The following is a 15,175-nucleotide window of genomic DNA, read 5'->3' on the forward strand; positions in this document are numbered from 1 at the left end:
GCTCATTGTCTCAACCTCAGCATAATTAAGAGCCACGGCCACAAACTTTTCGGCTATGTGAGGCAGAGGATGTGCCTCTGTGTGTGTCTGCGTGTGCGTGTGTGTGTGTGGAGAACCCTACGGTACCACGTTGACGTGTCTGTACGGCTTCACTGCGCAGGAGCAATACGTGGAGCCCCAAACTATCCCACTCGGTACCGACAGGGTCAAGGTTGTCCAACAGAGTTGAAAACTCGCAGGAAATGATCCATCTGCTTTCAAATTAAGAGCGGAGTCACCGAGCTGAAAACTGATTGTACACGCGTGTGAAGATTACGCACACACGCGATCACGTGTTCGACTTGAATGTATTTGCGTGTAATGCGTTACACTTTGAATTTTACTGATCAATTGAGGACGAGCTGTCCTAATCATAACCGGAAGTGTTGCGTGTGCTCAACAAATTGACTCTTCCTACGCTGGGATCAGGGGCAGGACTTCTTCCCAAATCAGTAGAGGAAGTCAAAGTACATGGGGAGCAGGTAGCAGCCGCCGTGCACAGATTACAGGGCTTCACCACACTTATTTGCAATCTTAGGAAAGTTTAGTGAAGGGGGGAAAATGATCAAGTGTGCGCTGGGAATGTTGTCTCTGTCGCTCCTAGTGACGTTCGCCGCCTGCAACGCGCCTCCGGTCCCGTTAGACGACATCCTCGTAGAAAAAACCTTCGAGCCAGAGCAATGCGTCCGCGCAGTCAAAGTTGGGGACTTCGTCAGGTACCACTACATTGGCACGTTTCCTGACGGGAAGAAGTTCGACTCCAGGTGGGTTTTACTTGATTGCCGAGAGTCTCATTCAAGCCGTGTGCAGCGCAGATGAGCGACACAGTGCAAACACCGTGCGTGATGCGTAAAAAGTGCGCGATTTGGTTCGCCCGGGTGAGCCACGCAGGCAGAGTGGGGCTTGAATGAGAAGTCCAGAGGCTCCAAAGAGTTTTGAAAAGTTCTAGTGCAAAGCAACCTAATCAGATAGGAGTTATGTTTTTACACCAGGATACAGATGATTTTAATCGCATAGCCACTGCAAACTTTTCCACATTTTGTCACATTAAACTTCAGTGTACTCCATTGGGAGTTCACGATGGACCAACACAAAGTTCTCCATAATTGTGAAGTGGAAGGAGAAATTGTACATTTTTCCTCACTATTCTGGACCGACAAATTATGAGAAACGTGGAGTGATTTTTTTTCAACCCCCTTTACTCTGACACCTCTAAAAAAAAAAAAAGTCTGCCATTGTATAAATTGACATCAGTGTAAATCCAACTGTTCTGTGAAGGCTTCAGATGTTTGCTAGAAAACATTAGTGAACAATTGGGATCTTGAAGATAAATATCCCAAGCACTGGAAATCTGTTTCTATTCAGTTGTTCAAATAAAACTGAAAAGGAAATGCTAAAAGTGCAAACATTTAAAAATATATATATATCGCTATCCACCAAGCAGCAAGAGGAAACTGAAGAGATCCATGACACTTGTGCACTCCAGAAATCTGGACTGTTGGAAGAATCGGAAAGAATGGTTTTGTTTTTGTAAAACAAAAAAATTCAACAACTATGTTAAAGTAGGTCCTCTGGGCAAATGAGACCATAATTGAAGTTGGCTTTATTTTCTTATAAAGTTGAAACTGTGTCTCGTTTTCCTTCCACTCCATAATTACGCCCTACTTTGTGTTGGTTTACCATGAAAAAAAAATCAAATGATACATGTTGAAGCTTGTGGCTGCATGACATGACTTATTCACAAAAGTACATTTGACTTTTGTGACTAAAGTCAAATCTCCTCCATGATGAAGACACCTAACTAATTACAAGCAGGAAACCAGAACCAGAGGCCAGAAAAACTCATATCAGGAGAAATTTCTAGTACAGGTTCCCAGACTATAATTCTTCTGCAGATTCACATATATTGAGTTTTTTTTTAGTAATATTCTCCTCAATCCTCAATTTAAAGTTCTTACTTTCCTCTGTCTGTTATCATTAGACACAGCAAACAGCTAAGATGCTAAAATATGAATATGATATGCATTAATGGCGTTCTTTTTTTAAAATTTAGGTTTTTAGTCGTTTCAAAAGGCTTTAACTCCTAAGTTGAGTTTTAAACATGAAATTCATTGTAGTCTTTCTAACCTGGGTGTGTTTTTGTTTCAGCTACGATCGCGGCAGCACCTACAACGTGTTTGTTGGCAAAAAGCAGCTGATTGACGGCATGGACAAAGCCCTGGTGGGAATGTGTGTCAACGAGAGGAGCCTGGTCAAGATCCCTCCTCACCTCGCCTACGGAAAACAAGGATATGGTATGAGCAGCTTTACGGATTTCTTCTCATTTCATGTATGAAACCCAATTTTTTATATCAGACAAAGATAGCTTAGTTGAAGAGGGGGAAAAAAAGCATTTTATTTGAATAACCGAGCTATCCAAACTGTAGTGGACCTTTGTGAGAAAGTAATTCCCATTTAAACCTTATGAGCACAGGGTTATTGTTCATAAATGGCCTATTTAAAGTCATCCCTCAGTTGAAGTTAAGTCCCTACTGAATAGACAACTCCTAAATCTGAATGGTTTTCCTTTCTGAACCATTTGGAGGTAGGCTTGATGGTGCACTTTACCCAAGTACTCTTCAGTTTAAGGTCACAAAAGCTAATTCATGGTTTCAATATTTACACCTGCATAACCCTTTGGAGACTTTATCGAAATAATTTAGCCTTTTTTTATTTTGTGAGGCAGGTTGTTGATTTTACATCAGTCAGGTCGGTGTGTAGTCACTGAATCTCAGCTCAGATTTCCAGACTTTGTAATAATAAATGAACGATTACTTTCATTGCTTTAGAGCCAGATTGGCTTTGACCGCATTTCTCCCTTAACAATTGAAATCGTCATTTGAACACTGCTTTTTGTTCTCCACCGGAAATGATCAAATACACAGCGTTGGTCCAACTCATCCGAGCTGGATCACGCAAATCTGAAGCTGATACTGTTGATTTGGATGATCTTAGAGCAAACAGGAAGTTGACATTTCCTGAACGTCCACGCAGTGTGACGTCACAGAGTCGTCGCAGACCAGAAAGCTGCTTTGTGCCAGAGTTGTAGACGACCTCTACTGTTCACACTGTGTCTTTGTGGCCTTTCTTGCTTGCCATTACAATAATAAAGCACTGCTTACATGTGGAGCCCGCTTTGTCATTTGATGCATGTGTTGGCATCAGGCGCTTGGATAATAAGAGAGGAAGATACGGGGGGGTCATGTGTGGGCTTGTTAGACCTGGGGCCGTGTCTTCCCCAGTCTGTTACTGGGAGACAAAGGGGAGGAAGAAACAGACAGAGAGAGAGATCAGAAATGAGAGACTTTTAAGAGGCGACACAGACTGCAAACTCACCAGCAAAGGTTTAACGGGCGTGACGTCAGACACAATTCTTTAACTGCAGAGGAGACATGAAGCATCGGCTCTAATTCATTTAGGAAAACGACCCTCTCAGGTTTTCCAAACAAATTACCAGCCATGTTTCGTCCGCCCCACCTGTGCCACGCAAATTGTTATTGTTCGTTGTTCTCCTGAGTGGCTGAGAAAATCATGCTGGATTCTGTCCTCAGGTGGCAGATTAAAGTTTTAGCACTTCTCGAGGTTGAAGCCTTTTGTTGATCCTGCACGCAGAGGAATGAGGGCCGACATTCTTGAAGTGACTTTGATTTATTTTACCCAATCTGAGACTTTTTCATTAGTTTTTTTCTTATTTATAGGAAAAGTGCTGGAGTGGCATTAGTTGTCAATATTCATACAAGAAATGGACAGAGAGAAAAGACAAGTGTTGGTGTTGAAAATTGAACATTGGATGCGCGTTTCAAGGACTAGTGGAGTGTTGCTTTGATTCTTCTATGCATGTTAGAAATCCTTTAATCTCGGCTCCTCCAAACTAGCGGCAGCAGCATTTGGCAAACATTTGATGGAATGACTGAGCTAGCTATACAAACCACTTCTCAGTCCAACAATCCTAAGAACGTCTGTAAACGGCATAATGGAGGACCAATTGGCACAGACTTTTTTTAAGCTATTTTGGATATAAATGCAACAACTGAAGATGACACAGTTGCTTAATTGTGCCATAAAATGGGAATATGTGTCTGGAAAATACATATCGCCCCTTTAAAAAGAAACAAAGAAAACTTGGAGCATCATGCTTAAAAACAACAACTCATAGCTGTTTATTTCATAGAGTTCCTCTAGATTTAGCTACAAACATAAATATATGCTATGTTGCTGCTTGCTGCATGAACTAAGTTAAATTGGAAAACAAAGCAGGCAGCGAAAGACAAGCAAACGCCTCATCATCAGATTGTGTGAAACTGGTCCAGCGCCGTCTTTGTGTCGAACACCAATCACCGGATCTGATCTCCTCTTCAGGTGACATCATCCCTCCGGATGCCATCCTCCATTTTGATGTTCTGCTGCTGGACGTGTGGAACCCCGACGATGGCGTCCAGATCAACACCTACCACACTCCTCCTGCCTGCTCCAGAAAGGTGGAGGTGTCCGACTTTGTGCGCTACCACTACAACGGCACCCTGCTGGACGGGACGCTCTTTGACTCCAGGTGTGGCCTCCGTGCTCTGCTGCTTTTTGATTATTTTTAAGAACAAATCGCATAAATATGACGATGCAACGTCACGTTCCTCTCTTTTTTTGTCGCAGTCACACTCGCATGCGTACCTATGACACGTACGTTGGGATCGGGTGGCTCATCGCCGGCATGGACCAGGGACTTCTGGGAATGTGCGTTGGCGAGCGGCGCATCATCACGATGCCGCCGTCACTCGGCTACGGCGAGAACGGAGACGGTCAGTGTTCTTGACTTTTAGCCTTTTTTCTCCCCGTTTGCAAGTTTCTTTATGACTTGAAAGCCTCAAAGACAAACTAATATGGATTATTGTTAACATCAATCAAAAACACTGCAGACACATTTGCAGACCACTTAAAATGTTGCATGAATAACTCGTATTTCTTAATTAATTGCAGATTTACGTCTCTAATTACTTCAAACATTTCCTAAGCATAGAGCAATGCTGCCACCTTCAGGCCTTCCTTGCACATTAAATGCTTAATGCCACATTTTTCACATCTAGCCAACTTATCCCAACAGAACAAATTGTCACACATAGACACAATAAGTAAATAAACGAATTAATAATTGATAAAAACACATTCATATAATTAGCAAAAGTTGTTGTGTTATGTGTTTGCTTGTTTATTTGTATTTTTATAGCATAAAAACAACCGGTGGTGAGTTGTTGTTTTTTTTTTTGACAAATTTAAAATGAACACAAGTATTTCCCCATTCTGGAAAGTTCAGCAGAATCATTAACAATACTTGTGTGTTTTATTTGTTGTTGTTGTCATTTTCACCCTCAGGTAGCGACATCCCGGGACAGGCGTCTCTGGTGTTTGACGTCGTCCTCTTGGACCTTCATAACCCCAGAGACGGAGTCGCGGTCACTAATCAAATCGTTCCCGAGTCCTGCGTGAGGAAGACGGAGGTGGGGGACTTTGTGCGCTACCACTACAACGGCAGCCTCCTGGATGGGACGTTTTTTGATTCCAGGTTTGTATTTTTCCCCCGTCTTCTGCCACAGGATTAGTTTGCTGTCCCAACAGTCTAACATGTGCTGTTCCTCTAAAGGCCTCATGGTGGCAGCATTGCACTGTGCTTTGGAAATGCTTGAAGTTTGGGATGAAACGAAACTTAAAAGTTAATTTAATTACATAACACTGGATGCCTTCATTTATTTTTGCTCATCCTGTATGGCTTAATTTATATAAGAAGTGCTGTCTAAACTCATAGATGAGATCAAACTGATTTTATGTTTTAAGCTAAAGATTTAAGACTTTTATTGTCTTTTTGCACATCTTTGTCCCTGCCCTGACTTTGGTTCTCATCTTTTTTTCTTTTTTCTTTTTTTTTCCTTTGACCTCGGTCATTGCACAGTTCTGTGAGTCAATGCAGAAAATGCCTTGCTTTAAGAAAGTATTTAAACCCCTTTAAATTTACTACATTTTCTCGTGTTATGACCACAAACTTTAATATAAATTATCACAAAGAAGTGCATGAAGTTGTTGAAAAGCTATGCATGTCCCCCCCCTGCCCCCCCTACAAATTACTGTCTTAAACGTGTGACATGTAATTTCTACCGGAAAGTTTGGTGGAAACTTTCTGAAAACTTTAACTGCAAGTTTTTTGGGGGTCTGTTTCTCCCATCTTTACACATCCAGAGACTGAAAGTTTTTCTCTGCAAAAAAAGCTGAGCCCGAGTCAGACCGGATGGAAATCAGCTGTAAACATCAGCTTTCAAGATTTGCCACAAGTTCTTAGTTGTATTTATGATGGAATTTTATTAAAATATACGACTTACCTTTATCTACTTGAGATTGTTTGTCTGTCTGTACATTTGGGGTTGTTGTCCTGAACCGAGGTGAAGCTCCAAACAATCTCAAATATTTTACAGATTCTAACAACTTTTCTCCTGAGAGTCTTCTGTGTTTTAGCTTCTGACCAGTGAAACAGAAAATTTATTATTACACTTCATCATCTCTGCATTGCTTTTTGCTTGGCTACGTTTATTCTCCACCTGCACAAACTGAATACTTATTGCTTATATGCTACTTCAAAGCAATCTGTGTTTTGAGTGCAACCACTGCTGGTCGCCCACAACCCTGTAGTTGGAGCATGTTGCACAAAGAGGTGTGTGTAACAAAGGAAACGGTCTGTAATCTGTCTACTGAGACACTCCTCTGCAGAAGCAGCAACTCCTGTTTTGTTCTTCTTGGGTAAAGAGTTATTTATCACTTTCTCACTTGTGGAAAGCGTGGCTAAAATACAAAGGTTAAATTATCACACAACAAACAAGAGGATTTCCTCAACTCGGCGCATCTGTTTCCTTCTGGCCAGAATAAGCAACCACTTATTGGTTGCTTTTTCAAACTGGTCCTGGTTTCAGAAGAAAAACACAAGAGCAAAAAACGAATACCTACTTCAAGCCAAATCCTCCTACTTTGAAGCTTCTCCTACATGTCATTCACTTAATTAAGTACATGGAGACGGTGACCTTTTCACTTCCACTAAAGGAGGCCCGTGACGGTAACCCTGCGAGAATCAGAAACGGCTCTGCTACACACCAGCGCCTGTGTCTTGGACATAGTAATATTTCCCTTTTATGACTCTGCTGGTATTGCTGAAAATTACAGTGCCTGTTGTTAGAGATTTTTTGGTATTATCATTTTGTTATTACTTTAGTTCATATTCAGTCTAATGTTAATCAATAGTTAATCAACATTCAGTATTATTGTGATTTTCAGTTTAAAGTGTTCTCTTCCTTATGTGTGTATAAACTGACCTGGAGGCCCCATCTGCCTGTTCGTCTTCATGTGAAACAGTTATCTGTGTGTTTCCCAGACCTTAAATTACTTTCCACAGGTGCCTCCTTACCAACCGGAATACTCCCTATTTTAGGAATTGTCTGTGTGCAGTAATATTTTTTCTCTGTTGTCTTCCTTACCTTTTGTTAAGAGAGGAAAAATTCTTCAACTTTAAAAACCTTTTGACTCGTTAAATCCTCTCTTATGCCCGGGTTCAGAAAAATGCTGTGCGCAAAGACTGAGATCACACAGAGGTAACAGCGTCACAATAATCAGCATTTATTCAAGACAGATGCATACTATGACCAGACAAACACATCACATAACATCAGAAACCTCAGAGCACAAACAACACATGAATTTACCTGAGAGAGAAAAAGACAAAAGATGGAAATGACAAACAAAAAGCAAAGACGTCTTTGGAGAAGTTGCAAGAGCAAAATCTGATTTGTTACTTCTGTGTAGAAAGTTTTATAGTAAAAGGCGTATTCTTATCTTTATTCAAATAAGGCGTATCTTTGCTCATCCAACCAGGAGCTATCTCTGACCCTTTATCTGAAGCCAGAAACCCCTGCCGTGTTTACGGCCTTTCACAGATGAGTGTGAAAAGCTACAACTTCCACTGTATTGTTTTCCCACACAGACAAAAAGGCAGTTCAAACGATCCTAGCAAACCATCTGCTGTCACTACAGGTAAATTAAAGGTCACTAATCCAGAATACATTACTAATTTCAAAACCACAATTAGGCCATTTGAATCAAGACATGTTAAGTTTTAAAACTAGCTTATTTCAAATTTATTTTCTCAACACTTTCCTCCCTATTTTTACTTGATAATAAAAGACAAGCTGTAACCGAGGGTCTTCAGAACGCTCAGTGAACGGCTCGGAGGAGCAGTTTGCTGAGACTTCTCCTTTTGCAAAAGCTTGGTCATAAAATTCATATACGTTGTCTGTGGTTCTTTTAATGAAGGTTCGAGGAAAATACCAATCACCTGTTTTGTCTTGGATGAGCTCCACTCCTCATCTGTTTCTTTCTTTATAAAACAAAATAAAAATTAAGTAAAAAAAAAAAAAGAGTAGTTAAAGAGATTCTTTGACATGTTCTAGAAAAAAAATGGAGAGTGGTGTTAAAAACAAAAACGAGCAAAAAGCAGAAGCTATACGTCGGAAGTGAGGCAAACCTGCTTCTTCTTCTTTTTTATTAAGGCAAGATAATTTCCACCTTTCTTGACTATGATGAGAACTTCTTGTTTTTATTTGTGCTCACAACGGCGCCTTTCTCTGTTTACCAGTTATTCTCGTAATCGCACCTACGACACGTATGTGGGTCGAGGGTTCGTCATCGCCGGCATGGACGAGGGTCTCATTGGCGTTTGCATCGGCGAGAGACGAACCATCACCATTCCACCACACCTCGGCTATGGAGAGGAGGGCACAGGCGAGTGTTTGAAAGCATTCTTCTTTTTTTTACGCTTCGTATTCGCTTCGTGTAATATTTGCCACTTTTCCCCTCAGGCTCCAAGATCCCCGGTTCAGCGGTGCTCGTATTTGACGTTCACATGATCGACTTTCACAACCCATCAGATAACACCGAGGTGACGGTCACCTACAAGCCGGAGGAATGTGATAAGCGCACAAAGAAGGGAGACTTCATCAAATACCACTACAACGGCACCCTGCTGGATGGGACGCCCATCGACTCCACGTATGTAAACCTGTTGAGGCTTTTCTGAAAACTTGCAAGGAAACCTAAATTTACAACCTGTTATTACCCAATAATCAGCCACGCCCATAACCTCCACTCAGACTCCGGCAGACTGACTATTGTTCAGCTCTCCGCCTAACGGGTCCGAAAAGCCTCTAACTCCTGAGTATTATTACAACTGAGAATATAGAGGACATTCTGTTTAAGCTGGGCGCAAGAAAGATGCGTCTAGACTCTAACTACCTTCAGATCCAGAAGCTATGACCCTTTACAGTTAATGAAACAGTCATTTGAGTAGCAGGGGAAGATGACATACAGCTTCTTCAATCGATAAATCAAGAAATTAATATATAACAAATTTAGAAATCACACCTCCCTCCAGTCCCTATACTGTGTCATCAAACTAAATAAGTGAGGCTTTGGGATGCAGTTCCACTCGTCCACAGATGTTGAGTTGATCTTAGCAGGGGGAAACTTTAATATCCATGGTCAGAGTCCTGTCCTGGCATGGCAGAATCCTCTTCAGAATAGAACCAAAGTTGAACCGATGTGTGTCCTTCGTGGACTCAGTTCCTTATCATTCTGTGATCTTTGTCTATTCCCCATGTCCACTGCAGGATAGTTGAGATCTTTTGGGTTGAGAGTAGGGCAGTTGTCAAATCATAAACCCGGGCTGTGGGTAAACGGATCCTGTTCCCTTCTTGAGCAGTGCGAAGTCTTCACCTTCCCGGGGTTTCAGAGCGTAGCCCTCCGTCGATCCTGCATCTTGGTGTGGACTTGACTCGTACACTGCGGAACAAAGAACCCTGGTTTTCCTTCTCATGTACTTTTATACTTTCTGCATCTTGGTTGTGTACGCCTCAACGGTTTACTCAACCCTCACTGCACAATTTTTCCATCTCCAGGTGTCGGCTGCCTTCGGTTAACTGTCAGTCTTTATTTTGAACTTCCTCTTTCTTTGAAATACTCGTGCTAAAGTTCTTATCCGCACTCAACCATCTGCATTTTCCAACACTTCCTGTCTTCTTCATGCTCACAGTTCTTCTTTTCCCCTTTAGCCTCTTGTTGCGACACAGTTCCATTTAACCTTTCTACTTTGACTTTTCCATCAAAATCTCATAACTCATTATATTAATTAATAGTACATTTAAACCAAAGATTACTTGTTGCCTCCAGGCTTCTGTAACCCGTTTTCGTTGTGTCCTGATTAGATCTCAATCGTTCCCAACCAGGTTTCACGACAAACCGAAGTACTTTATGCACGGTGTTTAAGTCGGTCGGTAAAGCTATGATGTGCTTTATTTAGAAATAATCTGTGCTCACTTTGCTAAACATGTCTGAGGAAATCCTCTACTCTGTGAAGTTAGGTAAATGCTGTAAGTGACCCCAGATCGTTGATACGGAAAAGAGGGAAGGAACTACTGCTTCCAACCTGGATTAAACATTAAACATTAAAATACCATGAAATGTTCACATAAGTGATAATATCTTATTAAATATATCAGTCGGCTGGTAGTAAATAGTTTATCTATACAACTGAACGAGTCAAATGAATAGGTTAACCTTTCCGCTTTTTTATTCTGACAAAAACACAAGAATCAATCAACTTATTTAGAGCAAACCCAACCCCCCCACACACACAAAAAAAAAAACAAGCCCATGAACTTTTAGACCTTTCATTGGCTTTAGACCTTCTGCAGAGACTTTTTGCTCTGCTTCCCAGACGGAAAACAGTTGGGCGACCTTGACAGCAGTAGTTACTTCAGTCAACGCCGAATGCCTTTAGCAAACTAACTCGTTCTCAGATTGCTGCTTTGGCGATTGTTTCAGCTGTTTCTTTTGCAACAGAGCAGAATGTGCAAGAAGAAACGGATGAACTGATGTAGGATTATTGTTGATGTTCTTGAAGGTAAAAGCAGGAGAAGGAGAAAGATTAGTGGATGACGGCATTATCTTAGCTGATGTCATCCTCGAATGCCAGACCAGATGTAGCTTCTGTGGAGAGAATAAAGAAAAAGCAAAAAACTGAGTGAGAACAAAAAGTTGAAGTAGCAGAAAATTGGAAAGTAGTAGAAGGAGAATGCAAGGAAAAAGTGTCCTCTATTAGCCTAAACCTGTGGATACTGGAGCTCAGGATAACCTAGGAGGCCAGTGTAACTCTAAACTTTATTAAAACGTAGTAGTGTTAAAAGAAAGGTTTTAAGCCCAGTCTTGAAAGCAGACAGGGTGTCTACAAATGGGACCCCCAAGCGAGGAACCTGGAACCTAAAAAATCTGCGTCCCAATCTACTTTTAGAAACTGTAGGAACCAGCAGTAAACCTGCAATCTGAGAGTAAAGTGCTCTGTTAGGAACATAAGAAACAAGCAGATTTCTGACGTATGATGGAGCTTGGATATTACGGGCTTTTAATAAGAGACGGAGAATGTTAAATTCTGTTCATGCAGCCAATGAAGAGAAGCTAAAACAGAACAAAACACCATCTCTCTTTTTAAGAGGCACATCAAAAGTTTAAGTTTAGTATTAATCGTCATTATGGAAAGAGGGCTGCGATAAAAGAAAGAAGCAAAATCACACAAATCACTGAAAAAAACTAACACGCATGTAGTTATATTATAGACAGATAATTTAGAGGATTAGAAAATGCAGTGAGTTTCCACATATGCCCATAATCGTCCTTTACAACTGTTTTTTTTTTTTTTTATCTGCTCTGTTTCAGGCACAGTTATGGAAAGACATACAACATTGTCCTGGGGGCAAACCAGGTGGTCCCGGGCATGGAGGACGGGCTGATGGACATGTGTGTGGGAGAGAAACGACGTCTTCTCATCCCCCCTCACCTCGCCTATGGAGAGAGGGGAGTCAGTAAGTGTTGTGAAAAATCACCAAAATATTCCTGCACCAGTCGGTTTGATACGATAAACCGACAACTTTGGAAATGTGAGCTTCTGTGCAGCAGCTCTCTCAACATCTTTTTATTCTGGTGACAAATTTTTTTTTATTAATCTGTTATTAAGTGTTCGTAAGAGAAAGATAACCTCTCTTAATTGTTTGTCTTTTAACTTTAAAACCCAGAGCATTCAGAATATCAAATATTAAAGCAAAAAGCGGAAAAAAGAAAAGCAGGCCTCACTTTAGTCAGAGTACAACTCTAAAAGAAAAATAAATCTTTCTGTTGCCCTTTTAGGTGAAAGTAATTTTAAAATGACTAGTATTTAAGAGTACATATTATTTAGAAATTTGTCTTGTTTGAATGTGTTTTATTTTCAGATTCCTGTTATCTACAGAAATAAACTAGATTAAAGTTTACACATTAATGCATGCAAGCAGAGGAAGGCAGCAAATTAGACAAAGGTGGAAGAAAAGGGGCAAACATGGTAGATAACTTGTCTAAGCTCAGAGTGAATTTTCAGTATTTATTCTCCTGATTCATCGGCGTCTAATTGGTGCTGTGAAGCTGTAGCTCAGAATAGAAAATATAAATTTTAATGGTCAAACTTCCTATTGTCGCCCATCTTAATGCGCTTCCATACTGTAGAAGAATTCTGACTTTAAATACTTTGACAAACGTTTAGAAGTAATTTCGTTTGGTCGTAATCAGATGCTCTGACCGGCATGTTTGCTTTGAAATAGTAGTGCAAAAAGAGCCACCCAGTGACTGAAGCTGCATTAATATGGAGGAAAGCAGCTGTATTTTTCTGAAGATGAAAGGGGAAAAGATTATGAAGACTTGTGTCAACTAAAAATATTGTTGTTGATGGATTTTTATATTTCATTTAGTCAATTACATGATTAGACTGCAGCCCCATTCAGGTTGAGTTTTCTGTTTAAATTGGCTTGTGTGTGTGTCAGGTTGGATTCTGATAATGTTGTGTTTTGCAGCTGACCAGGTTCCAGGGAGTGCAGTGATGCTGTTTGAAGTGGAGTTGGTTGAGATAGAGGACGGACTTCCTGAGGGCTACATGTTTATCTGGAATGACGAAGTTCCTCCAGGCCTCTTTGCTGAGATGGACAAGGACAAAAATGGAGAAGTGGAGCCCTCTGAGGTACCGTAAACGTATACCTTTATAGGTTTTAGGTTTAACTTCTTCTTTGCCATCTGTTTTTTTTTTTTTTTTTTTTTTTTTACACGTCCCTCCTCGTCTCTGCAGTTCACCGACTACATCATGCAGCAGGTGAACGACGGCAAAGGCCGCCTGGCCCCTGGCTTCGATCCTTATCGCATTATAGACAACATGTTCTCCAACCAAGACCGCAACGGAGATGGAAAGATAACGGAAGAAGAGTTCAAGCTCAAGGCAGATGAAGCGGCCCATGATGAGCTATGATGGGACTGAATGGAGAGTAGATCCGGGCGTTGGGGGAAGGGTCTGGAGGTCGGGAGGTGACGGGAACTTTAACGTTTGTGGGTTGTGGGGTAGAGTGGAATAAAAGTGCATTGGGTAGAAACTCTGTCTTCAGAGATTTAGATTTTTTTTTAAATTCTTTTTTTACTTGAGGACTGAAATGATGATGTCCAACAAGAATAATCACCAAAATGAGAATGAAGAACAAGAGGATTTGGCTATATGGAAGATTAAGAACAAAAGCATGTTGAAAAGTTTTACTTGAGGGCTAAATGACTTTGTTACCTCCTTTTTTATTTTCGTACTTCATTTGTGCTGACAATAAAACAGTTCTGTGTAGGAGAGCATCCTCATTCTTTAATTCTCTCTGAACATTCATGACTCCTTCAACTTTCAGACTTTTTCAGTTGAGTGAATATTTTTTATTCTCCGTAAGTGTTACGCTTGTTCCAGAAGCAATGGGTTGGCCACCGTCTGTCTATAATATGACAAAATGTGTTTTGTTTTGTGGTGTACAGCTAAAATTTCCCCAAAATGTGTGTTTTCTGCTGTTGAAAATCCTCCACGTGACACTGGAAGATCTGATGTCCTTACATGTTGCTGTGGGTTTGAGCTCCATTCGTCTGTTTTGGCCAATAGTTGCTTCTGTTTTTCACTAAATGTCATTTCGAGTAGGTTTTATTTTGTAAAAGCGTGCGTGCGTGTGTGAGTGAGAGAGGGAGCTCGAGAGTGAGGGGTTGTGAAATGTGTGAGGGTTGTGTGTGTTTGATCCAGGAGAAGAATTTGCCAACTGTGTCAGCTCTGTTCAATAAATGGTCTGACTTTAACTACAGGCTCATAACGTCTCCCTTTTTTCTACTTAAACATGTCGATTTGTAAATGTTGCAAAGTATTAGCCAATGCAGTTGCGTTAATTACAGCTTGCAAGTTTCGTTTAGCATTAAATACTGTAAAAACAAACAAAAGAAAGATTTCTTTGATCACACTCCCCTGAACACACTTCCACTGCACGATAACCAACTCATCAAAGCAGGAATCGAACCCTTCCTTTGACCAGACAGAAGTTCAAAGTTCAAACAGTATGAAAACAAATCTCCCCGCTTCTTTGTCTAATTAATCACAAAGACACCTGGTCCCTCCCCTCCATCCTCAAGCTCCCGCAGCAACCAGGTGCTAAAGTCTTCACTCCCTTTGCGCTGGAAGCTTGTGGGATCCATTTGTCTGTTTCTTCTTCTTTCTAGGTCATAACAGACATTGTAAATAAAAAGCCCCTCTGCCTACAGAGAGGCCAAGGAGAGGACGGGTCTCTTAAGAAAACAGGAATTCCAGTCAGAGGTCATGTGACCTCTGACCTCTTTGATGAGAAGTTTCCAATTGAAACAAAGAAATCCCCGTTCTTTATGTAAGAGTCAACCCAGTTGAGCACTGGACCGGAGAGTCCGACCAAACTCTCCAGTCGATTCAGTAAAATGTCATGGTGCACTGAGGTCCAACAGAACCAGCACTGTGGTTCTCCCAGTCTGTATTTATATGGGTGTCATTGAACACTTTGATTAGGCCAGTCTCCGTGCTGTGGTGAGACCGGAAGGAGTCAAAGAGGTTGGTTATCGTTAGGAAGCTATTTAATTGTTTAAACACAGCTTTTTCAATAACTTTGCTGATGAACGGGAGGTCAGAGGT

The 15,175-nt window shown here is 41.0% G+C and overlaps 1 protein-coding gene across 1 annotated transcript; it reads left to right on the forward strand.

The window, feature by feature from the left end:
* The first annotated feature begins 600 nt into the window (after positions 1-600).
* On the forward strand, positions 601-14,324 carry fkbp9 (FKBP prolyl isomerase 9). Its single transcript, XM_007547644.2, has 10 exons — positions 601-803; positions 2,188-2,333; positions 4,438-4,627; positions 4,726-4,871; positions 5,443-5,632; positions 8,738-8,883; positions 8,961-9,150; positions 11,869-12,014; positions 13,032-13,195; positions 13,301-14,324. Exons 1-10 carry the CDS (start codon positions 601-603, stop codon positions 13,475-13,477), a joined length of 1,698 nt encoding a protein of 565 aa, XP_007547706.1. The 3' UTR covers positions 13,478-14,324.
* The last annotated feature ends 851 nt before the right edge of the window (positions 14,325-15,175 follow it).

Source organism: Poecilia formosa, unplaced genomic scaffold, assembly GCF_000485575.1.
Source record: "Poecilia formosa unplaced genomic scaffold, Poecilia_formosa-5.1.2 Scaffold21, whole genome shotgun sequence".
NCBI lineage: Eukaryota > Metazoa > Chordata > Actinopteri > Cyprinodontiformes > Poeciliidae > Poecilia > Poecilia formosa.